General features: G+C 36.1%; 2 protein-coding genes across 3 annotated transcripts in view; one reads left to right on the plus strand and one right to left on the minus strand.

The window, feature by feature from the left end:
- Positions 1–2,289, plus strand: part of NCAPG (non-SMC condensin I complex, subunit G) — a 35,586-nt gene extending 33,297 nt beyond the window's left edge. The window contains exon 22 of the mRNA XM_014549310.1: positions 2,268–2,289. The gene's annotated coding sequence lies outside the window, so the exon portion shown is untranslated. The remainder of the gene's footprint in view (positions 1–2,267) is intronic.
- LOC102248072 (ligand-dependent nuclear receptor corepressor-like protein) overlaps positions 1–25,842 on the minus strand; it is a 113,628-nt gene that overhangs the window by 2,986 nt on the left and 84,800 nt on the right. Inside the window, exons 9-10 of one of the 2 annotated variants that reach the window (XM_014549307.1) lie at positions 14,013–18,811; positions 5,380–5,404 (exon numbers count right to left, since the gene is read on the minus strand). In XM_014549307.1, the coding sequence (XP_014404793.1) occupies positions 5,380–5,404; positions 14,013–18,811 (4,824 nt within the window). Of the gene's footprint in view, positions 1–5,379; positions 5,405–14,012; positions 18,812–20,988; positions 25,406–25,842 lie in introns of those variants that run through there. The other variant, XM_005878121.2, reaches the window with a different exon arrangement.

Below are 25,842 nucleotides of genomic sequence, written 5' to 3' on the forward strand. Positions count from 1 at the left end.
GGGTCCCGCTGGGGTGCCTGGCCAGCCTGGGTGAGGGGCTGATGGGTGTTTGCAGGCTGGTCACACCCCCTTCAGGGTGGGGGTCCCCACTGTGGTGCCTGGCCAGCCTGGGTGAGGGGCTGAGGGCCGTTTTCAGGCTGGCCAAGCCCCCCCAGCGACGGAAGCTCCCAGCCTTTCCTTTTTTTTCTTTTTTTATTCTGGGATTTATTTACCTTCTATAATTGAAACTTTATAGCCTTGAGAGGAGCTCAGAGCCGACCAGGGTGGGCGAGAGGGAACACTCCTGCTTGCTCCAGCTCCGTGGCCACGGCTGGCTGAAAGCAGGTATCTGGGGTTTATTTACTTTCTATAATTGAAACTTTGTTGCTTTGAGTGGAGCTCAGAGCCGCCACGGCAGCTGGGAAGCTTGGCGTCTTCCATCATTAGGGCAACCAAGCCTCCTGCTTGCTCCAGCTCGTGGCTGTCATCCGCCATCTTGGCTGGGTTAATTTGCATATAGTCGCTCTGATTGGCTGGTGGGTGTGGCTTAAGGCGTAGCGAAGGTACGGTCAATTTGCATGTTTGTCTTAGTGTAGACTAGAGGCCCGGTGCACGGATTCATGCACTGGTGGGGTCCCTCGGCCTGGCCTATGGGGATCGGGGCCAAAAATGGCTCTCCAACATCCCCTGAGGCAGTGGTCGGCAACCCGCGGCTCGCGAGCCACATGCGGCTCTTTGGCCCCTTGAGTGTGGCTCTTCCACAAAATATCACGCAGGCACGCACGTATAGCGTGATTGAAACTTCGTGGCCCATGCGCATAAGTCGGTTTTCGGCCTGGGCGAATCTATTTTGAAGAAGTGGTGTTAGAAGAAGTGGGGGTACGTTCGCTGAGGTCGACCCCTCAGATTGAGGATGTTTTTAGCAAAGGCCAGCTTAGGAGTACCCTAATTAAGTTAATAACAATGTACCTACCTATATAGTTAAGTTTAAAAAATTTGGCTCTTAAAAGAAATTTCAATCGTTGTACTGTTGATATTTGGCTCTGTTGACTAATGAGTTTGCCGACCACTGCCCTGAGGGATCCTGGATTGCGAGAGGGCAGTTCTTGTGTGACACACCCCAGAATCGGGCTCCCTCCTCTCTGGTTCCAGGTGCGTCACCTAAGAACTGCAGCTGCCAAGTCACCACAGCTCAGCAGCTCCTGCATTAAGTGTCTGCCCCCTGGTGGTCAGTGCGTGCCATAGCTACTGGTTGGAATGTCTGCCCCCTGGTGGTCACTATGCATCATAGCTACCATTCGGACGGTTGCTTAGGCTTTTACATATATAGATATGCATTTGCAAAGTGTAAGAGACGAAAATCTTTTGTAGGTCATAGAAATACAGTTATCATTTGTGACTTAATGGTTACTGGTAATTCTAACAAACACAATGTTTTAAAAATCCAGCTCTAATAACTTAAACTTGCTTTATTACTGGAAAAATGTTATGGTTCATTTCTGTCATACAGACAACACACTTTAATGCAAGCTAGAAACTGTAGGAAACAATAAAGTTTAGTGTGATTAAGGTCTGAAAATATTTATGGAGCAGTTGCTGTATGTCAGGCACTATGCTAAAGGTCTTTTTTACATTACCTCATTCAATTCTAACAGCAACACATTGAGGCTCAAAGAAGTAAAATGACTTATCCAGGTCACAGAACTGGAAAGTACAAGTCTTCAGGACCTATGATCTATGACTGTACCCTGCACACTAACTCTTGGGTTGTAATGTTGTCATGATTCTCCATGTTAATATCCATTTATATACTACTTCAAAAATACTTAAAATATGGTAAGTGTCTGATCTGCAGATTTCAGACAGAAAGGTATCCCAAAGGGCTACAGCGAAAACTAACTAGGTGAGCTATATATTTAGAGCATGAAGTTTCCTCATATTTAACTAAATAAGGAGCTGCTAGTCATATCTTTCAATTTCTCAAGGTAAAGAAAGAAAGTGTTAAGGCATAAACTGATATTTTTGAGAGCTACCATTTAGGTTGGGTTTTACAAACATATTGATCTTTTCAAAGGGAGAAAGAAGTCAGTTGTATGGGGGGAGAAACTGAATTCTGTGTTGGGACTTGGAATTGCAATAGCTACTCTAAAGTAACTGAAACCATCGAATTTGAACTCATCTGAATTTTAACTTCAAATTCTGGAGTTAGGTTACTTTGATGAGTTACTCTATACTTTTGCTATCACCATTTTCTTCTTATTCCTAACCCACTCCAATCTGGCTTCTAGGTCTTTCACTCCATGGAAATAGCACTTACTAAAGTGACCAATGATGTCTAAGGTATGATGTTTAAATCAACTTTTTTGCCTTCCTAACATTAAACACAGTTGACCATTTCTTCTACTATGGACTTAACTGTGTATCTCCCATGTTTACATGTTGAAGCCCTAACTCCCTATATGAAAAGATACAGGGCCTTTAGGAGGTATTTAAGGTGAACTGAGATCAGAGGGTGGGTCACTAATCTGATGGTATTGGTGTATCTTTAAGTTGAGGATACACCAAAAAACAGGAAGGTGGTCATCTGCAAGCCAGGATGAGAGCTCTTATAGAAAAGGAACCCTTCAGACCTTGATCTTAGATTTTCTAGCCTCCTGAACTGTGAGAAAATAAATTTCCATTGTTTGCCACACAATCAATGGTTTTATTTATTAATTAATTTACTGTTATTTTTTTATGGCACCTCAAGCAGAGTAAGACAACCTCTTTCTTGAAACATTTTTTTTTTTTTTTTTGGCTTTTGAGACAAAACACAATATTGGCTCTCCTCTGCCTCTTCTTTCTACTGCATGTCCTGCTCTCCCTGGCCAATGAATGTTGAAATTTCTCAAGGCTGAGTCTATCTAGGCTTTCTTTTCTCCTTATCCTATAATCTCTTAGGGGTTCTCCTCCTAATCAGTTTCAATCAGCGATGATATCCCAGATGTCTCCGCTCCACCACCCGATGCAATACTTCTTCAGAAAGCATTTTTCTGAGTACTCAACCTAAAGAGCTCCTCCGAGAAATTCCTTAAATCTTCTGATTTCATTACCAGAATTTACCACTGTCTTGTGTTTTCTATTTTATTTTTCCTCCCACTAAAATACAAACTTGGTGAAAGTAAAGATGCTTGCTGGTCATACTATTTTCAGCACCTAGCATATAGAAACTGGATAAATATTTATTTATTTATTTTTATTTTTTAAAAAATATATTTTATTGATATTTTACAGAGAGGAAGGGAGAGGGATAGAGATTTAGAAACATCGATGAGAGAGAAACATTGATCAGCTGCCTCCTGCACACCTCCTACTGGGGATGTGCCCGCAACCCAGGTACATGCCCTTGACCGGAATCGAACCTGGGACCCTTCAGTCCACAGGCCGACGCTCTATCCACTGAGCCAAACCGGTCAGGGCTGGATAAATATTTATTAAAAAAAAAATCTGGGACTTCTGGCCACGAAGAAGAACTGAATTTTATTGTAAGTTTCGCACTTTAAGCAACTTACAAAAACAGACACAATATATGAAATACTGTTTATTGTTTGTTTTTAAGACTGGGTGACAGAAATTGCAAGATGACAGTGATCCCCGAAAGAAGGGATGCAAAGGATGTTAAGTGCTAAATTTTCTCTGGCTACTGCTTGGTGAGTTTCCAGGCCCCAGTCTAGGGAGAGGAACCCAAAATAGCTTAGCTTGGAAATCTTCCTGAAATGAGAAGACAAACTTTGGAGGTGAGGGAGTCCACATCAGCTAGATTTTGTGGGTCAGAGTACAGGGGAGAGAGCTGTACAGAAGGAGCTCCAGAGATCTATGTAGGGTTCCCCTGGCTTCTGTAGATACTGATCTGTGCATGATTGTTTCCCAAGGCTTTGGAAAAAAAAAACTACTGAAAAGAACCAGGCAGAAAATCCCTAGATAGAGACCTTATAGGATTAGATATAATCTGTGTTCCCACCAGCAAGAATGGAAAGACCTTCTAATACATGGGCAGGTGCCCGGCAGGCAGGATACAGTCTTCAGGTATTGGTATTGCCTACCTAGTGGCATAAAATTAACTCTAGGACAGGGTTTCTCAACATTGGAACTACTTATATTTGGAGTCAGATGATTCTTTATTGTGGGGACTGTTTTATTATACATTGTAGAATGTTCAGCAGCAACCCTGGCCTCTACCCTTTAGGTGTGGCAATAAAAAATGTTTCCATACATTGCCAAATATCCTCTGCAGGACAAAATCATCACCAGTTGAGAAACACTGTACTAGACTAAAGGCTATCCTGGCTTTGCCTAACAATGCTCAAAAGCAACATTTGAAAGAATAAAAATGTTTCTCAAAAGTTAATGATGCCCAGAATAGAACCCAAATACATTTAAGGCATTGAAAAAAAAAATCCAGCATACAATGCAAAAGTGACAATGGCTAGCATCAAATCAAAATTTCCAGGCATGCAAAAAACAGGAAAACATAGTCCATAATGAGGAGAGACGTCAATCAATAGAAACTGACAACACAGATTGTAAAATCAGCACACAAGGAAGTTAATGCAGGTTATTTTAAATAGACTCCACACAGTCAAGAAATTGAAGAAAGCACAAGTATGAGGAGGATGTATATGGTAGATACAAAGAATACTAAATCTAAATTTCTGGAGGTGAAAATACAAATGTATGAAATGAAAAGTACCCTGGAATTTATCAACAGCAGATTAGACAATGGTAGAGAAAAGGTTAATAAACTTAAAAACACAGAAATAGTATAATCCAAAGTAAAACAAAGTAAATGGACAAAGCATATTTTACAACCATAACTGAATTAAGTTATAAATCAGGAGATATTTTTGAAAGAATAAATTAATGGGGGTCTAGATTTCTATATTTATATAACATAAAAACAAAGTTAGAAACAAATGAATTTTCCAGGTTGCCTGAAATTGGAATTGTGGGGAGGTATAAGCCAAGGTTTTGTTTAAAATTAGACAAACAAACAAACAAACAGAAACACAAGATAAAACCTGGCAGGATGAAATCATTCAGATACCTACTCTGCTTTTATTTTTGTAATTAAATGACAGGTACATTCAGCAGACTTAACATAGTAATCACAGAATGCTCAGCTCCACCACAAAGAAAACTGTATAATGCCTAGGAAAATGAAGTGGGGAGGGATGGCAGCCAGTAGAGCTGAACTAAGATTTTGAATTCCTATGTGAAGAAATAGAAAAGAAAAAAAGGGGTAGAAAAGGAGAGAAGAGAACACTTGGGGAAGGAACATAAGGTGTGAAGCACCAAGATCAATCTCTTTCCAACAGGTGGTAGGGCCTGGTTAAGGAAAAGAAGGATGACCCTTGAACTTACCTCATATAGACAGCAGGTCTGGAGGCTGCAGGGAGAGAATAAAGATTTACAAAACAATAAAACTGGCACTCATGGCTCCCCTAGCATCACTCTGCTGGATGCAGACAAGTCCTGTCCCACAGAGAGAAGACAACACTACCTGTCAGAAATACATTGCATTGTATGGGAGGAGGGAATGGACAACAGGAGAGAGTGGATGGTGTTGGGTATGAACTGGATATAATAATCTTAATCTAAAAAAAAAAAATCCAATGACTTTTTTTTTAGCCACTCCATGTAAAAATTCTATTGATATAAACAGGGGTGAGCACACTTTTTCTGCAAAGGGCCAGGTGAATATTTTAGGCTTTGGGGGCCCTATATGATCTTTGTTGCAACTACTCAGCTCAGCTCCTGTGGCACAACACCAGCAACAGAAGACGTGTCTATGAAAGGGCACAGTGGTGCTCCAACAGAGCTTCACTTACAAGTGCGCCATGGGCCAGACTCCTGATTTAGGGAATTATCTTTAAAAATAATTTTATACTCCATACCCAGTGGTATGGAAAATCAGCCAAATTATCTTTCTTTAATTTATACTTAATTATGTTGCCAAAGTAAAAACAATTTGAAATATTTGTTGATTAAAGGGAATGGTTTTCCATGAAAGACATGGGGCAATTAGTGAAGCAGGATATCCTAAAATAACTCAATGATGGTTGACAAAGTAATGGGATATAAGATATTCAAGAAAAAGTCTAGAAAAAACACCAAGACAAGGAATTCTCAAAGTAGCTGATTTATCTATATATATAAAAGCCTAAGTGATCGTTACAACCTGTCGACCGAACACTATGATGCGCACTGACCACCAGGGGGCAGACACTCAATGCAGGAGCTGCCCCCTGGTGGTCAGTGCACTCCCATAGCCAACCTCCTGCGGCTGGCTAACTTCCCGCAGTCCTTCCCCCAGGCCAACCCCTATCAGGTCTGGGCGAGATGGCCCCAATAGCTGGCCAGGCTGAGGGACCCCACCCGTGCACGAATTTGTGTACCAGGCCTCTAGTAGTTTAATAAGTATTATGGTAAAAATCAGAAGCTTTTCATGACCTAAAATTCTTCTCTTTACTCAGTTCCTATGAAAATGACAATAGGGAAAAAATTAAATTGTAAAGAGAATAACTTTAAAAAAATTCCTGATTTCATTATAATACTTTAAATAACTGAATAAAAGTTTTAATAGTTTTACCTAAGGCACTGGTAATTAGCAAAGTGGTAATATGAAGCCCATATAAAAATGAATGTCAATGAATTTACTAATTTTTACATTAAAATATCTCTCTTCCTTTCATCTAGTTCTGACCAAATTAAAATTGTGGATTAATTGAGTTGAGAAGACAATGATCTCATATTTAAATTCACAAATTATTTTCTCATGATTTGCAATACCGATAGTAAAGCCACCTGAATGCACTGCTACCACACTCTGCCTTTAATTCAGCACTTAAAATCCTATACAATAAAGAGGTAATATGCAAATTGACCATCACTCCAACACACAAGATGGTGGTCCCCAGGTGGACACAAGATGGCCACCACAAGATGGCCAGCAGGGGAGGGCAGTTGTGAGCGATCAGGCCTGCAGGGGAGAGCAGTTGGGGGCGACCAGGCCTGCAGGGGAGGGCAGTTAGGGTCAAGGCTGGCAGGGAAGGGCAGTTAGGGGCAATCGGGCCAGCAGGGGAGGGAAGTTAGGGGCAACCATGCTGGCAAGGGAGGGAAGTTAGGAGTGACCAGGCCTGCAAGGGAGGGCAGTTGGGGGCGACTAGGCCTGCAGGGGAGGGCAGTTAGGGGCGACCAGGTTGGCAGGGGAGGGCAGCTGGGGGCGACTAGGCCGGCAGGGGAGGGCTGTTAGGGGCAATTGGGCCAGCAGGGGAGTGGTTAGGGGGTGATCAGGCTGCTAGACAGAAGCGGTTAGGGGCAATCAGGCAGGTGAGCAGTTGGGAGCCAGCAGTCCTGGATTGTGAGAGGGATGTCCCATATTGGAAAGGGTGCAGGCTGGGCTGAGGGACACCCCCCCCCCTCCCCCTGTGCGTGAATTTTGTGCACTGGGCCTCTAGTCCTATATAATAAAAGGGTAATATGCAAATAGACTGGACAGCAGAACAACTGAACAACCAACCAAAGCGTAATATGCTAATGATATGCTAAGGCTGCACTCTCTATGACGTGCACTGACCACCAGGGGGCAGACAGTGGACCAGTCGACCAGTCAGTATAACGTGCACCAGGGGGCAGATGCTCCCACCGGTAGGTTAGCTTGCTGCTGGGGTCTGGCCAATCAGGACTAAGTGAGATGGGCTGGACACGCCCTGGAGTCCCCCCACTGGTCCCTCCCAGCCCGATCGTGCACAGGTGGGGTCCCTCAGACTGGCCTGCACCCTCTCACAATCTGGGACCCCTCGGGGGATGTCAGAGAGTCGGTTTCAGCCCGTTCCCGCAGGCCACTCCCCTTGGGAATGCACCAGATGCAGGGCTCATGGCTGGTGAGTGCTGCTGTGGCAGCGCGACCCTCTCCCTATCGGGACTGATTAGGTGCGAGCTCACGGCAGGCATAGTGGGGCCGGGATGAGCAGGAGCTGCAGGTAGGAGCTGCAGGCGGTGTTGGACTGCGGGTTTTGGCCTGATCCCTGTAAGCCACCCAGAGGGACCCCACCCATGCACAAATTCGTGCACTGGGCCTCTAGTCTAGTATGTAAAAATGAAACTTACAAAATAGACTGACCAGAATGTGATCATCTTTGGCTTATAGGTATTTACCAGAGTTCTTTTAACAGTGAATCTTAATAAGGCACTTGTAATTTTGATGACTCTAACTTAATTTATATACAAGAATAAATCTAGTTTGTAAATTAAATTACATTTTTATAGTCATTGCATTCTTTCTGGAAATATCACAGTAAATAAAGAGAAACCCTAGTAGGAAACTATGTAGAGCAATATTTTCTAGTTTTGTTCCGCAGTAGGATATAAAAAGTTATCATAAACATAAAGATTGGAGAATACAGTCTAACAAGCTAATGGGGCACTCACTGTGATTTGAGAAGCACAGGGAAGAGAACAGAGCATTTCTCAGTGTTGTTATACCATGGGATCCTTTGTACACAGAACACCTTGGGGGACTAGTATTTCTTGAAACACATCTTTGGAATGCTTGTGGAGCCAACTAGATTAGGGTGACTGTGAACCACTTGGAAACTATTTTCCAATCATAATGAAATTTAGAAAGTCACCTATTCTAGCTTCATAGTTTTTCCATTAAATTATAATAATGATACTGAATAATGGCATATGAAGAAACTCTGAACTTTAAATTGTATTAAAAATGTTTAAGAATATTTTGTGTCAATGCCTCAATCATACAAATTTAAAAGAAAATCTTGAGTCAGGATTCAAAAAATGTGGTAAAATGTTCAAAAGCAAGACCAGAGGATGTATGGTTGATTAGTCTGGGTTTCAGCTTGTTGAAGAATATACTGTTAATTAAAATCACCTATCAGTTATATATCTGTGTGAAAAACAGCATTTGAAAAGAAAAATGTATACTCAGTCATTTTTGAGGGTAGATGACAAACAGGAGAAGCTGACAAACTGAACATTTTTCAGTCATCTCAGAATGCAATTCAAAGTGTCACCTTGAATTCTGAACTTTTATGGGGAAATTCAACATTTTAGAATGAGAACCATGAATTTAGTAGCTTTAAGTCCACATCAGTTTTAAAATTTATTCTAGTTTTAAAATTTCCTCAGAGGTGTCCAAAGTCAGTTTATTTATATCCACATATCTATCAATTAGGAAGAGGCAACACATTTGCTTTGGGAACTCAAAAGAAAATAACTGAAATTAAAAAAGACTACATTATTATTTCCAATAGTCATACTCCATTAGCACCTCAAAAATCATGTCTTGTAATTAGCCCTTCACGTACCCCATTTTGTGGTCCCCCCTCAAATATATACTGCATGCTACTAGAAAAGACTCTTTAGAATTACAACTTGATCATATAGTTTCTCATTATTCACTGAATGAATTCTTGGCTTGATCTCTTTGTCCTTCTATTATACCCACTTGGTGGTCCCAATAACTATCAAACCTAAGGGTCCATCTTTCTCCATGCTTACACTCTGGCTGCAGAGATAAAATCACAAAACTGTTCAATCCTGTTATTTCTTGAGACAGTATTTTTAATCTTATCCACATTATCAACATCCATTATAGAACTCTTGATTCATAGAAAATAGACTCAAATATCCTCAATATTTTGCCTATCCTATATAATAAAAGCCTAATATGCTAAGTGTCTGGTTATCCGTTCAACCAATCAAAGCGTAACATGCTAAGACCACCCAACTGCTTGCTATGATGTGCACTGACCACCGGGGGCAAGACGCTCCAACCAGTAGGTTAGCTTGCTGCTGGGGTCTGGCCGATTGGGACTGAGCGAGACGGGCTGGACATGCCTTGGAGCCCTCCTGTGGTCCCTCCCCGGCTGGCCAACCTCCACATCCCTCCCCAGCTGGCCAGCCCTGATAGGCTCCAATCGGGACTGGGCGAGACAGGGCCGGACACGCCCTGGAGCCCTCCCGTGGTCCCTCTCTGGCCCCGATCGTGCACCGGTGGGGTCCCTTGGCCTGGCCTGTGCCCTCTCCCAATCCGGGACCCCGCGGGGGGTGTCGGAGAGCTGATTTCAGCCTGATCTCGCAGGCCAGGCCGAGGGACCCCACTGGTGCATGAATTCGTGTGCCGGGCCTCTAGTGAATTTATAAAGTGATTTGTGTCCTCATATATACCCCACTCTTCTTATGTTTTAGGAAAGAAGTGACCCTTATGGCCAAGGCTAATCTCGCTAATGATGCCTCATAACATCCAATAATCAATTCAGGGGCTTCATCCCAACTTTCACTGCTTTTATCTCATTTTTGTATCTTCAACCTTTCATTTTCCACTGATCTTCCTATTAGCATTTGACATTTTTTAAAAACCTGCCTTAAACAGGGCTTCCCTTTCATTACCTCCCCATCTCCTCTCCAATCATAACCATTTATAGTTTCTGTGCTAATTTCCTTCATTTCTTCTTCCTGCATGTACTCAATCATTAGGTCCCTTGCTCTGTTAGCCCACCAAAACTGCTCCCTCCCAAGTCAACTATAATTGATCTGTTATCAACAGTCCACACTGCTATTTTCTCCACTGTTGTGACATATTTCCTTTTCATCGCCCTCCCCTGGTTTCCTCTCACCTCCTGACTAATCTAATCAGTCTATTGTACACATCTTTTCTTTTCTCCATATTTTGGGGCTCTGAGATCCTAGGCTCTTCTCATTTCACCTGAATGATCTCTCCCACTCTCATGGCTTCGATGACTTGCTGATACCCAAATCTTTATCTCTAGCTCAGACTTCTCTCCTGAGCAAAAAGGCCCTATTAACTAATTGCTTTCTAAACACCTTTTCTTGGATATCTCACTGAATACCTCAAATTCCTTATGTCTAAAACCAAATACCCTTAGTGTTCTTATACCTCAGTGCAATTACTATCATTTGTCCAGATACTTAAGCCAAAAACCTGGATGTCATCCTTTATTCCTCTACTCTCTAAGATGTATTGATTCTACTTCACAGAACTTTCTCTCAAATACATCTATTCTTCTCCATTAATGTCACTATTAGGGCTCAAATTTTTTTTTTTTTTATGAACGTACAATTTGGACGAAGCTTCCCTAGGTAGCTTTATCTTTTGCCATTTTCCCATTCACCCCCTGCCCCATCCTTAATCCCTATTTTATGACTCAGCTATTTGGACAAAATTATTTAGTGTTCCAAACAAGCCTTTTTGTCACCCTGATTTTCCACAAGCATTTTGCTCTGCTGAGACACTCTCCCAACTTCTTTCTACTACTTTGGCACCCTTCCAATCTCAGCTTAGATATAACCATTTAGGAATCCTTGCCCAATTCTCCAAACCTGGGTTCAATTTCCCTCCCATGTGCTCCTACAATGCACCTCCCCCTGCAATCATAGCACTCATCTTTCCACTGGAGTTGCCTATTCACTGTTCCCCAAGAGATGATGAGCTCCGTGAAAGAACAAACCATGACTTTAACCCTTTAACCATTAAAACATATACTATCCCTCTTAAAACATAAAATACACTGTATTTGTTGGATAAATAAATGATGTCGGTCTTGTTTATCTACTTAAGTAGAAAGAGAACTTTTTGAACCTGCTACATGCCTAAGAGCATAGTGTAGGCATTCATTAAATATTGAACTAAGACTAGAATGGAATTGTATTTCTTCTTCCTCCTTTCCACGTCTACAAATATATAGCAATACAAATGTAGTAAAGTATAAATCTTAAAACTCCTATGTATTAAACTATATCTGAACAGTTAATTTTAAAATGTACAAAAATAAGACATTCATTCATGGTAGAAGCAAAACTTTCCATCAATAGAAATAGTCTATAATACATTATATACACTGAACTAGAATCTTTCTAGAAAAGTCCTATTGTTAAAAGTCTCTCAAGTCTCCACTCACTAATTATTCTATGAAAAGAAGAACACATATAAAACTAATAATGAATTTAAGTGTCATTTCCAAAAAGGCAAAAAGAAATATGAAATACCAAGTATCATGAGAAAAAAAAAATTTCAAGAAACATTTAAAAATTAGATAAATATTGTGTCAAATACAACTCTACAAAAATGTCTGATTAAAAAAAGAATGTTAAAAAATAAAGAAGGAAAGTTATCAGTAAAGGATAAATAAAACTTTAAGCAGAACAGGAAAATAGTACTAATAATTTTTAAAATGTAAAAACAAGTCTTGCTCTAATACTAATTTTCTTTTTACATAACACAAAATGATTTTGAACTTAATTTGAAAAGTAATAATTAGGCATCTTCCATCTTATTTTTCTAGGGTAACCTAATATTTAGTGCAATGAAGAATCATATTAAAATAAATTTTATACTTAGACCTTAAAAAGATACAATGGCTAAGAAGCTGAAAGGACAAAATACAGTTCTTTTGTAAAATGAATTAATGCAAACCACCTTTGGTAAACTCAAACAGCATGAAATGAGGATGGTATAAAGAATTAAAAACGAAAGACTACTTTATTCTCCACTCATGACAGTCTTTTAAAAAAATGTGTGTATATTTTTAGGTGACTTTTTTTTTTTTTAAATCACTATCAGGCTTCCCTTTTTTTCCTGACATACTATTTGTTATAATGTTATTTTTAGTTATCCTGAAGGTAGAAAACAAAGAGTATAACTTTAGATTTGATTCTTGTTTCAGAATGGGGACTAATTTTAAAATTTTAATCATTGAATTTAGTTAAAATTTTTAATCACTGCATGTTAGATATAATTGAAACAGGTATTTTAAAGTTACCTCTTTAGTTAAATAATTGACTCTAGGGGACCAGAAAATTCAAGTTTAATTACTGCTTTTAATATTTTAATGTAAGATCTTATAGTACTTTTTTCACTTATAAAAATGTTTTAAAAGGTAAAAATAAAGTCACCAATACCTCCCCAACCCCCAGAAAAATCCCCTAAAGTATACAATGTAACAATGCAATCACATGAAAAAAATCCTTAAATTTCCAGTGTAACCTGGCACTCTTTCGTGTCAAAAAAGAAATCTACAAGCACTTGTACTTGTACTTATCTTGAATTATCAATAAGCAGAGTTAGAAGTGGCTACATTAGCAACTAGTGTTCATAGCCTATTTCTGCTAGGTTCTAAGAGTAACAGTTTCCTGAGGCACCAATGTCAGGTTAGTATAACAGAGAAAAGCATATAACTGCTTGATAAAGTAATTTCAGTTTGCATTACCTTAAAATTATCTATATATGACTTTCTCCCTAGATAGGCTATGGATTATCTCTGGAAATAAATCTTTATCTTTATATCCATGCAGTCTAGTTCAGAGTCTAATAGGAATAAATCTATTCAACAAGTTTGATTTGTTGAAAAAAAAAATTTTGTTCCTTGACACTATTTAAATAAGCTGAGTATTAAAGTGGTTCACAAAGCAGTACCAAAGGGCATAATGACTTAATGGTGAATGTGAGACTGATATCCTAGAATTATTATATATGTTACAGCCTTTATTAATTTAGTAATGAGACAGAGTTTTCTTTCCACATGTCTGATCTCAAAGCTATTATCAGATGATAAACATAAATTAATCTGTAGTATAGTAAGTTTTAGATTGTTACTTGGGCATATTTATCTATCAAATTGTTTTCTGTATTTTATATTAGATTATATTAGATAAAATGCAAAAGTAGATAATATAACTTTTATATTAATGGTACATGTTTAGAGGCTTTCTATGTCTCTACTAAATATATTTTAATTTGCTTGAAATACTGGACACATTATATGTGGGGAAGTGCACTGGTACATTTAGCAGCACCTAATTTCACGAGTTTCATACTAGGTGCCAAGAAATTAGGTTGTCTATATATTTTGGAAATAAATGAAAACTCAATCAGCTGTTTCTTTACTACCCATCATCTTATACTTTACTCAAGGCACCTACAATGAAACTTTAAAATTAAGTAGAGAAAAACTTACCTACTTGGGATTTTGAATAATAGTTTGCCATTTGTCCACTGTTGCAAGACTGTCGTTTATGTCTTTTTGTAGAAATTTCTGTGGTCTTCCATGGTCTTTTTCTTTTCTTCAATTTGCTAAGAACTTCAGAGCCATCAGGAGTCTTGTCATAATTAACACATTTATTTAATTTACTACTGTCAAGTTGGCCAGGAAATTTATCAGCTGCAGGACTATTTGACTTAGCATTTTCTATTTCTTTAGATTGCTTTTTAAAAGAATTTTGCCTAGCAGAATGGGATCTTAAGGTAAAGCGCTTTGATTCTTCCATATGAGTCTGATGATTACTTCCACTGTTAACAGATTCAGGTGAGTAAATGATTGTATTTAGCTTAAAAGTATTTCTGTGTTCAAGGTAGTTGATTTTTCTCAAAAATATTCTACAATCTTTTAAGGTTTTTGACCTCCAATTACTTGGACATACATTCCCTAGTCTTGGTCCCTTTTCAAAATCTTTTTGGCTGCAATTTGTTCCATTTTCCTTTGCTTCCGACTTATATTTATTCTCTAAACTAGCATGTGTTCTAACGTCAGACACTGCCACCCTCTGTTGCAAAAAGTCATTCCTGATCTCAGGTGGCAAAATAAACTGATTACCTACTGCATTTTTTCCTTGGAGTGGGATATCAGCATTTGGTCCTCCCTCAGTCTTACTAAAAAATTGGTTCTGGCAGTAAAATCTCAGGTTCCTCTTTTTAGAGATCCAATTAACTGTTCCGTGGTTGTGCAGCTTTCCCTCTCTTCTCCACCTTTCATGTCGCAACCTCTTAAACTCAGTTCTTTTGAATCTACTTAGTGTTAAATTATTTTTCACATTTAAGAGTGGAGAGCTAACCATTTTATGCAGTATATGCAACTTCCCTGATTTTGAAGGAGAAGATAGTGCAAATTTTTTAAAGTGCTTTCGGAAGGGGCTGGTATTAAAATCAGAGTATTTGTTCCCTAATTTAATTCCTCTGGTATTTATTACTTCGAAAGGGTTTCGAGCATTTGCTTTTCTAACTAGTGAAAGAGACTGTGTTTCTGTCGTTTGCATAAACCAGGTACAGAGTTCATTCAAATCATATTTTTTCTGAAAAAGCATTTTTACAGGTGAAACTTCAAGTTCTATAAGACAGGTTTCCAAAGGGTTTGCTATTTTGAGATTATTACTTTCAGTGTCTTCCCTTTTTGTATGAACATAATTTTCAGCTTCATCTCCACTGACTTGTACCCAAGCATTTGTAATTTGCTCAAATCTATTATTTAACGCCTCTAATAAGGAATCGTTCGAAGCAGAAGCAGCCCACCACCTGAGCAAAGGGTTTGATGAAATTATAGGGTCCAAAGATACTTCAGAAATGGGTATTAATTTATCTTCCAAACATTTTTTTGCATTCCTTAAATTTCTAGCTCCTGGTGTACCTTTGGGAGCTATTTTTAACCTTGACTGCCTATTTTTTTCCTTCTGACTTTTGCCTTTCTGCAAATGGAGTTTATACGATTTATGAAGCAGAGTATTTCTATAAATAAGTGAGCTAGAAGATGCTAATGAATGTAAGAAATGCAGAGATGGTTTTCGGTCCCTAATAGAATGTCTCAAAGGTATAGCAGCAACCACACTTTTTGATCCATTCTTGAATAGGTCAGCTTCAGTATGCCTTGTATCCATCTTATTGCACTGAGAAGCATACTTTTCTTCAGGCAAACTTTTTTCCAACATAGTCTCTTGTTCTAAAGGAGGTAAACAGCTGCTAATACTCACTGCTCTCTCCTGAGGTGAAATTCTATTAATAGTTACAGATATACCAGAAATTTTCACTTTTGCAGGTCTACCAGGCTTCCTAATTATTGCCAAAGGCTTCTGATTTGGTCGAACAATGCTCTTAGAAGGTTGAGGTATCACAGACTTGTTCTTGATAGGTCTAACATATTCAAAGCCCAAGATCTCACTTTCAGTTGTCAAACTTGAAATGGCACTTATTCTTTCACCCGAGTCAAGTTCAAATTCTCTAATATTTCTGAGACTATTACATTCAGTTGGAAAATCAGTAACCTTACTGTTTAAAGATGTAACATTGCTTATGCTTACACTTCCTTCAGAAACATGCCTTTTAGTTCTTCTTGACCTTCCATAAATAACAGTTACAGTAATAGTCTTTTTATAAATACCTTCCTTTACTTCTGATAGGGGAGATTCTGGGCTTTTCTTTCCAGCACTGAAAGACTCATTTTGGCAAATGGTAATGTCTGTTTGATCAGTTTTCGGTTTGGGTGGTCTTCCAATTGGTCGCTTAATCTGTTTCACAACCTGGGGACCTATTTTTTTAGGTCTACCTGGTTTTCTTTTAAAAGATGAATCAATTGCACTGTTTGAATTTTCCATAGGTTCTTCCTGTGGCTTATCGCTAATTGTATGATCGATAAACATTTCAGAAGATTCTGCTGTTTCTGTTGCACAATTTAATTTTAGTTCTTTTTGAAGGGTGTCACTACCATTAAGATTAGAACTAACACTTTCCAAGTTAGCATTTGGAATGTCCTCATTTATTTCTGTTTTTTTTTCAATTATATGATGGTTTGGACATTTTTCAGAAGAAGGAAAATCAATGTTTGATTCAGAATTATTGACTGAAGTTAAAGTATATTTGACTCCTTCACTGCTTTTAACCTCAGATAAAAACATGAGTTTGATAGGACTAGAATAATTGGAAAAAGAGCTTTTGGTGGCTTCATATTTTGTTGGTATATTCTCAACAGAGGAAATCAAGCTACCTGTATCTAAAATAGATGACTTTTTCAGATTATCAAGTCTTTTGTTATTCAAATCTATTGGATTGCTTTGGATATTGTTGGATACTGCCACAGATTTTGATAAACTCTGCTCTTTGCATGTCATTCTACTTACAGTAAGAGTTGTATTTCCACCAGCATTTTGATCTTTACCATCAACTTCTTTCAATTTTTTGGATGCTTTATATCCTTCCAACAATGACTGATTATTCCAAGACTTCTTGGCCATATTTATTGTATCTTCCAAACGTTCCACAATAACTTGTAAATTAGAATTCATTGCAATTTTGTTTAGATCTATATTGTGTGACCTTTCAGTTTGAATACTTTTCACCTGATCTTTTTTTTTTGTAGATTCAGAAACCTTTTTGGCCTTAGGGGATTTTTTGAGAACATAATTATTTGTTACATATATAGAATACCATCCTGGAGGCACAATATTTCGTTTAGTTCTGTTCAAATGTCCAGGAACATCACATTTCAAAGAAGTTTGAGTATTTTCTAGTTTTGAATTCTCATGATTTTGCAAAAAACTTTTTCCAGCTGCAGATTTCTCCTGTGAATTTCTTATGCTCATTTTCTCAGGAATAGTTGTTTTGAAGCTTTCTGAAAATGTGTCAAAAGCCAAGTTAGTATCTAAATTATGAAGGGGTAGTTGCAAGGACTGTAATGCATAATCTGGTGAAAATGATATTTCTGCATGATTGCTGTCTTGAAGGCTTTTAGAATTTTGTAAAGAAGGCCCTTGGCAATTATAGAATTCTTCTTTGTCTGTTGAAAGTATCACATTATTGCATACCAATTTCCTTGAAAATTTTTCACTGCATTTTTTTCTTACAAAGTTTTCATCAAGACTAGCAAGTTCTCTTTTTATCTGTAAAGCCTGCCTTCTAAACATGGGTGAATCAGGAGAGTGGTGCATCGCAAATAATGTTTCTTGACGCTTTCGAAATCTTGTCTGAATAATTTTATTTTCGAGCTTTTTATCATGTTGACTCAGTAATTCCATAAAACTGTAATCACTGGCCTTTGCATTATGCAAGAGGGAAGTTATTAAATCTCTCAGTTTTAAATCATTATCTGTATTACAATCACTGCTAGATAATTTTATAAGGTTTGTCGTATCTGTAGTTTCTATTGATTTTAATTTTTCATTAATACGATCCATTAAATCTTGAAAAATTACAGTAGTTTCACCTTTTTCATGATTTGTAGTACAATTATTGCTGCCTTCCAAGAGCAAAGAATCAGAGTTACTGGATATTTTGGTTTTATGTATTTTACCTTCATGATCATCTTTGTCATTACTTATTTCTGCTGGTGTGAGGAATGGAGGTTGGTTAATGTTTGTTTCAAGTCTGTTATTTTCTAAGGCTGAAAGCTCTGAGATGACATCTTTCAATTTTTCAAATCCTTCAGTCTGTACAGGTGATAATGGTGGGGGTGAGGGACTTCGAGATCTACAAATATCTTCAAGACTAACAGAAACATCACTGAGTACTTCCCTTGATGAAAAAGGAGTATGAAAGGCGGATTTTGAAGAGTGAATGTTTGGAAACAGTCCAGAACAGCACCTGTGAGAAGTATAACTGTTTGCAATTCCTCTATTCACTACTGTCTTAATGTGTTCAATAGTTACAGTTTGGCAAGACAAACAATGTAAATCTTTAATACAGACTGGCAGAGGCACAAAACCAGGGCTTTGTCTTTCATTTTGTAAACACCCTCTTTCTGCCAGCCTATATTCACAATGACAGAATAGACCATGTATATCATCTTCAATTAGAGGCTTTTGAGATTCTGAAGACACAGTATAAGATGTATTAGAACAGCAAAGAGAAGCAGCATTCTGCTCTTGGACTAGAAATTTCAACATTGCCAAAACTTGTTGCTGGTGATGTATGCACAAAGATTCCAAAACTTTGCTTAATGCTGATTTTCCTTTTTCCATTTTAGTAGCTTCCTCTGATTTTGCATCAACAGTTGAACTAAAAATAAAAATCAAACAAAAAATGAATTACAGTAAAAATATCAATATTATAAGGAGTTATAATTTTAACAGAGTTTGAACAAAAGATATTTTGATATTGCTGGACTCCTAATTCCTATAGAGCTGCAATAATGGCATCTTGATTATTGTTTAGCAAAAATATAATGAAGCACTGATGATAATTTCCTGTGACAAATATGAGTCAAAACAAAGCCCAAATTTTGTGATATAAAAGCTGATGATTATAGATATGACTATATTTATAGATTGTTAATGTTTAGTTCTTTGAATATATTAAGAATATTTAATGGAAAGTGCTTCACCAGGAGTTAAATTTTTTGTAAACATTTTGTTATTTTGATAATTATCAGTCTTTATTACTGCAAATAAGAAAAATAAGATGTATGAGAAAAAGCTTATCTTTATTTAAATATATATTTTTTCAAGGTAATGAAAATAAAATTATTAATAAAAGCTTTGTCACAAGAAAAATTAAGGGATTTAGATTTCATAAATAACAAAATATCTTTTCTAAGATTAAGCTCCAGGCGTTTTAACCTATTAAGAAAATAAATAATTTAAGCTATTTAAAAATGAAATCTATTTTTAATTGATTTTAAATACTAAAGTAATTACATTGAAACTAAAGGCATTACTTACCTAATTATTTAATTTCAAATGGAAAATGTCCACTTCAGAAACTAATATACATCTAATTTTAGCTAAGGCTCATTATTACTTAGCAACGAATGTAGAAAGCTAAACTTTTTTTTTTAAATCCAACTACCAGCAGTAAGAAGATAAAATATATAAAAGAATTCTGTTTCAGAAAAGTATCCATTTAAATTAAACATATCACCAAACTCTACATGAAAATAGTCTCCCACTCCTGACTTGTTATATTTGTTAGTGCTAGTAGCTCCTGGTTTGTAAAAATTTAGGGTTGGAATTGGGATATGCTGATTATGAATTGCTACAGAAGAATGTATTTTATTTAATAAAGGGTTATGTTCATGTATATTAAAAATTAGAGAATTTTTCTTTTAAAATGAAAAGTGAATTTTTTTATTTCGTTCCCTAAATATCACTTAATTTGTTTCACAGTTAAGTATGCAATATTTTATCTACATTTTATAAAAATTGTTATTTGAATAGGAAAAATACCAAAGCAAATTTTGAACATTAGATCAATTTTTTTCAAGGAAAAACGACAACACTTTACTAGATTCAACCAATATTTCACTAAAACTAGCATATGATTTAACATAAAGTAGTTATCAAAGTGAGAATAGAAATGAAATTACAATAAAACTTCTTAAATCCACTGCCACCTCTAGACAGATGAAAACAGGACATGACCCCTGTAACTTTTCCTTTCTGAAAATAAATTTTCATAAGTTTTATCATGGCTGGGAGTGTAAAATGATGCAACTAACTCCCAAGATTCAATATTAGATCATTTAAAAAATATATGTAGGGAATAAAGGCGGGAGGAAATGTTAGCTATCAAATATAAATATAAAAATAAAATTATGCTCTTTTTCAGCAAATTAAACATTATAATTTTCACATAAGCAAATGAAAACCCAGAAAAGTTCTGATAAGCACGATTCAACAGTTTCTTTAGTTATGTTATGGCCTATTAAACATATCTGTGACTAACCAGTTAAACAGAGATTTGACATGGTTCTAAAGAAAATACATTACACTGTATTTTAAGGATTAATATGCTTGCCTAACAGTTCCTGAAGTGCTTAAGTGATTTTTTCTATTAGTAAAGCCAAGTAAAATAATAAAAACCAATGACTAGTGTTAACTATTCTGAGTTGCAATAATCTTGAAAACCACCACAAGATTTTTATATTTCTCTTCTGACATTCTAAGGATATCTATCTTTTAAAAGAGTTTCTTATTCAGTTTATTACTTCTATTAATGACATTTAAAAAATACCACAGTGGCTAGTAATTTCCACCTAATGCTATATGAAGAATAGCTTAATAAAGTTCCTAATTAGATATTCAGATTAGATTAGATTCAGTTATTAGATAACTAAGTTCTCAAATCATAAAACTACACAATATGCTTGTCTTCAAAATTCTTTTCCATATTTAATGCATGTTAAAATCTCAAAACCCAATATATGAAACCTAATATAAAAAATAGTTGAATACACATACGTCTACAATCTAGAATTTATTCCCAAATGATTACATAAAGGTTCTAAGATTGTACCTTTCATAGATGCCTTTTTTTGAATGCTAAGAAAGTTTCAAACCTTTTCCTATTTGATTTAGAAACCAAAACACCCTGCCTATTCTTTTTATGTTACTATCCGTTTTGCCCATTACAAGTTTTGTTGTTGAGATAGTTTTGGAGAAAGTCAATTTCTAATATTTAATATTAATAAAATTGCTTCCTAAAATGATTAAAGAAGTCAGTGTAGTCAGTCTTTTTCTTTGCTTTTCTTTTTTTTCTTTTACTGAATGAGTAAATCAATCACACACAAACAGTGTTGTAAATTTAAGTGCAAAAGCATTGAAGTGCTTTACTACAAATTACAACCTAGAAACACGTTAACTGAACAATTAAAATTCATACAATCAGATTTAGATATATAACAACACAAAGTAGGAACAGAATTACAGTACATTACAACACAAGACAGATACATGAATTCATTAGAAAATATTGTAATAAATAATTCATGAATTATAGTGCAATTGATTTATGCATAAATATAACTAATTGCCTAACAATCAGTTTATATTAACAAAATCTGTCAAAATCAAGGCAGCACAGAGTTTTACTAAATTACTGCGACAATGAAAATACTGCAATTAAAAAACAAATACAAGTATTTGTACTGTAAACTAAAAAAATCAGTCTCACTAAAGTTAGTATACAATTTAATATAAAATTGTCATTAGCTACCAGAAGTGGTTTAAACAACTTTACTGAACAGTAGTTTTCTAAAAACAGAGGCACTGTTTTTTTCTTTTCCTTCTTTTTTTTTTTTAAATATAAAATACTTGAGGAACATTCAAATAAGTAGAAAGCACATAAGGTTTGCTTTCACCTTCATTAAAAGTCTGCTGAAACTGGATATTTCAGAAAATTGTCAACTGATAAATAGTAACTGGTAACTAAATTCATAAAGTACTTTGAAAGTTTAACATAAAGAACATCTTAATAGAATCACTGGGGAGAAGGGGAACCCATAAATTTCCCTGCCTTTCCTAGTTTGTATAATCAAAAGTTAACTCAATAATTAGAAACACTTTGTTTCTTTTAAAAGTCATGGGTTATTACCTATAAACTATCAAAAAATATTTAATTTACTATTTCTGACCAAAAATAAATAATACAAGTACTAAAATGCTGCAAATTAACTATAATATTACCTATAAAACTACTGATCACTGTGAAGTCAATAGCAAAATGATCCCTGATTTTATGAATCCTGTAAAGTTTTTGGTCAGGTCATCTTTTAAATGATATAAAAGAGTTCTGTTAAGTATCCCTTTACTATAAACTTCTCAATCAATTTGTTAATGTAAATATACTGTGAGGAATAAAAAAGCTCAATACAATACAAATATTATGTAATGCATTCAAGCCCCCAAATTTTTGCAAGTAAAATTCTGTATAAAGAGGTCAATAAAATTGTGTTAAAACATTACTTTATCTTTAACTTTGTTTTTTAGTGGGAAGAGGGGTAATAGATTAAATAATCCAAGTTCTGGCCCTCACAAAATATGGCTTAATTCTTTAAAAAGTAAGATGACCCTGACATCTGCTGTTTTGCAATCTATTATGTATACTTTCTTGGAAAAGAAAAGAGCAAGAGGATTCATCATACCCTACTATGCAGGTAACATTAATAGCTAAAGAGTGTTCAGTGTAGATCTAAGAGACCAAATAACTACTTGTTTAGTTCCCACTCTTCAGTTTCTTAAAACATATGTAAGCAGTTTTTAAATGTTATAGCTGAAAATCTCTTTAGTATTACATGTATATGTGATTATTAGATACACACAAACACAAGTGTAAAAACACAAGTATTTGACAAGGTGCACTTTTTTTTAAATTCAGCTTTTGGATTTACAAAAAGTGGCTTAGAGAAATGATTAAAACCTGAATTTTAACAGAGAAAAGGGGCACTCAGAGAATTTTGAATATATGAAGCAAATCCCCATTCTTTAAATGGAGGCACATGCTTTATAATATAATATTTTACTACTAAAACGGCATACTCCATAAAACCAACATGGATACTCTGAACCACATTTTTAAACTGCTATATAAAAATTACTGGTCTCTCTATGAGTCTGGTAAAAGTTAAAATGCACTGCCCAGCTTCTAACTACCCAATTAGTAGAGTTTACATTACTGAAAGTTCAAAACAGCTTCAGTGTTAAATATCTGTAAATCTATTCAAAACCCTGAACAAACTGCAAATTTGGTTATTAGCAAAATGATGTTTCGCCCACCAAAATGAAATCTGTAATTCATTTTGATAAACTGAAAATGTTTTGAAATGTCACAGCAGCAAATATATTAAAGTTACACTGAGGTTTTTCAATAGTAGGAGTGTGTCACAATCCTTAAAATTTAAAGTAGTCATAACATCAACTAACCAGCACATTTAAACCAAAATTATCATTCTCAAGCTTTTTCTGTGCACATTATAAACATGCTCTAAGTTGCATTCCAACTTTCTTTTCTAACCTTACAAATTAGCTTATTTTTCAAATAAAAAACAAAATTAAATTATTTTAATAATTAAATTTAAATTACTTTTTGTTCTTAGTATTCCACCTTATATTAAAGAATTCTATAGCTGCTGGGGTTAACCATGTGTCAGTTTTTAAAAAAAGCATATATCTTATAAACCCCAGCATCTTGCTAAATCAACTATTAAATGATAAATATTGAATTTCATTATATATATAATTTAAGGTTTTCTTTTCAATTCCTGGTGGATGCACTTGAGTGCATTTCATATTTCATAGAATGCACTACAGTGTACTAATACTGTATATATTAATTTTTCTTAGTATGAAGATAGGTCTCTATTTAACTTTGATTGGTTGTTTGACATACTTACAATAACTGTAAGTATGTTATATTAAAATGTCTACAAACGATTAGTATCATCTTTCCATTATAAGATGGTTCAACTGAATGGCTGGAGTGGTCTTTCACCAATAAAAATGTTTCACTTGACAATTACTTGTTTTCCCACAACGCTTTATGCTATTGACTACTAAAGAAAACCTGAATCTTTTTCACCTATTTATACAAGGATTAAATACAAACTATCAGAAGTAAGCAACTATATAATCTGTCCACAGTGAAAACCCTGAATAAAACTTTTTTTCAAAAGGCATGTAAGTGGTTTTTGAACTGTAAAATTTCATGTCTCCTGTCAGAGTGAGCATCTGTATTTCCCACATGTGTGTATATAGACATACAAATACACACTTGTGCACACACACACACGCAAACACACACACACAAACACACACACACACACACACATTTTCCTAACAAGTAATCTACACAGGCTTGCTGCTGTTTTTGCAGCTGCCAGTCCCTGAATCTGTCATATTATATAACCCAGTGTCTGGTAATCGGAGTTTCTTCTTCGGAGGAGTCTTCAGTGTTCCAGATCTTTCTTTTACCTTGTATTCTAAAGTGCTGTGAGGTACCCCATAAATTCCTTGTGCTTTGGAAACACTCATTTTTCCGCTCATTACCATTGCAATAGCCTCTTCCATTATTTCATGATCATATTGCCGATAACGGCCACGTTTTTTCCTGGGCTGCTTATTATCTTTTCGATCCAATCCATCTTCAGTATTTTCAGAGGTTCCATCAACTGTTCCATTTTTAGAATTAAGACACAAAGGAGAGAGGTCCCCATGTATAAAATAAGAGTCAACACTTGAGTGAGTTATGGGCCCAGAACATTCTATTTTGTTCTGTTTAGGGAGTATATTTTTCAGTTTTTGGAGAGCTGATCCTTCAAGGACGGGAGAGGTTTTGGAAACTTGATACACAACATCCAGCAGACCAGGACCATCAGGTTGTGGTTTTGAAACAGAGCTTACTCGTAGCTGAGGAATTTTTAACTGTACAGTAGAATGTGAAGTTTCATATTGTAGGCTTTCATTTTTTTCTTTAAATTGAGTAACCATTTTCTGTAGAGTTAACTGATGGAGGTAACTGGAAGCTGTTGGGAATTTTAATTCTGAGGTTTCAAGTAGATTGAGTTTACTTTTTTCTGTGCGCTCTGCTTGAGCTCTTGCCCACAAGGCTACTTTCTGCAGCACTGCACAAGTTTCTTTACTGTCTTTATATGAATAACTATCATTGAAATCTCGAGTTTTGTTTTTAAAAGATGCAGGCTTCCCTGCTGGTAAGGCTTCTAAGTGGAGAAGTAAAGTTTTTTGAGGTATGCCATAAAGTATGCCTGCTTTATTTATGTCCAGTGCTCCAGACTGAATGTCTTTCAAAGCTTTTGAGAGCAAACCATCTGCAAACTCAGCACTTCTTTCCACATAGTCCTCTCTGTTTCTGTGTAGTCTCCTGGATGGATGGAATGAAACGATGGTAAACTGATGCATGAGAGACTCTCACACAGCTATGGAAGGGGAGGGTCCACTCCTTTATTATACTCCTTGCTTAGGTAACATCACTGCTTATACACTTTTAAGTCTGTGAGATGTAGTAGTTACTCCTTATCAAAGCAAACGCTACAGTCCTGGTAGGACAATGTGTCAATCATACGGTGGCCTCAACAGGCAGACCTTCCAAGAACATAAAATCCTAATTCAGTATTTGTAAAAATATTCTCATGATGTTGCTATTCCTGACAGATGCTTGCAGAGCAACACTTAGATTTTTTACTTGTACAATTAGAGATCCATTATAAAAAAAAACCCAACCCAAATCCTAAAGGAGTTTTTGTTAGTAGAAACGTGACGTTACCACTAAACAAGTAATAAAAGAGTCAACCCCTTTAA

Source organism: Myotis brandtii, unplaced genomic scaffold, assembly GCF_000412655.1.
Source record: "Myotis brandtii unplaced genomic scaffold, ASM41265v1 scaffold547, whole genome shotgun sequence".
In the NCBI taxonomy this organism is placed as follows: domain Eukaryota; kingdom Metazoa; phylum Chordata; class Mammalia; order Chiroptera; family Vespertilionidae; genus Myotis; species Myotis brandtii.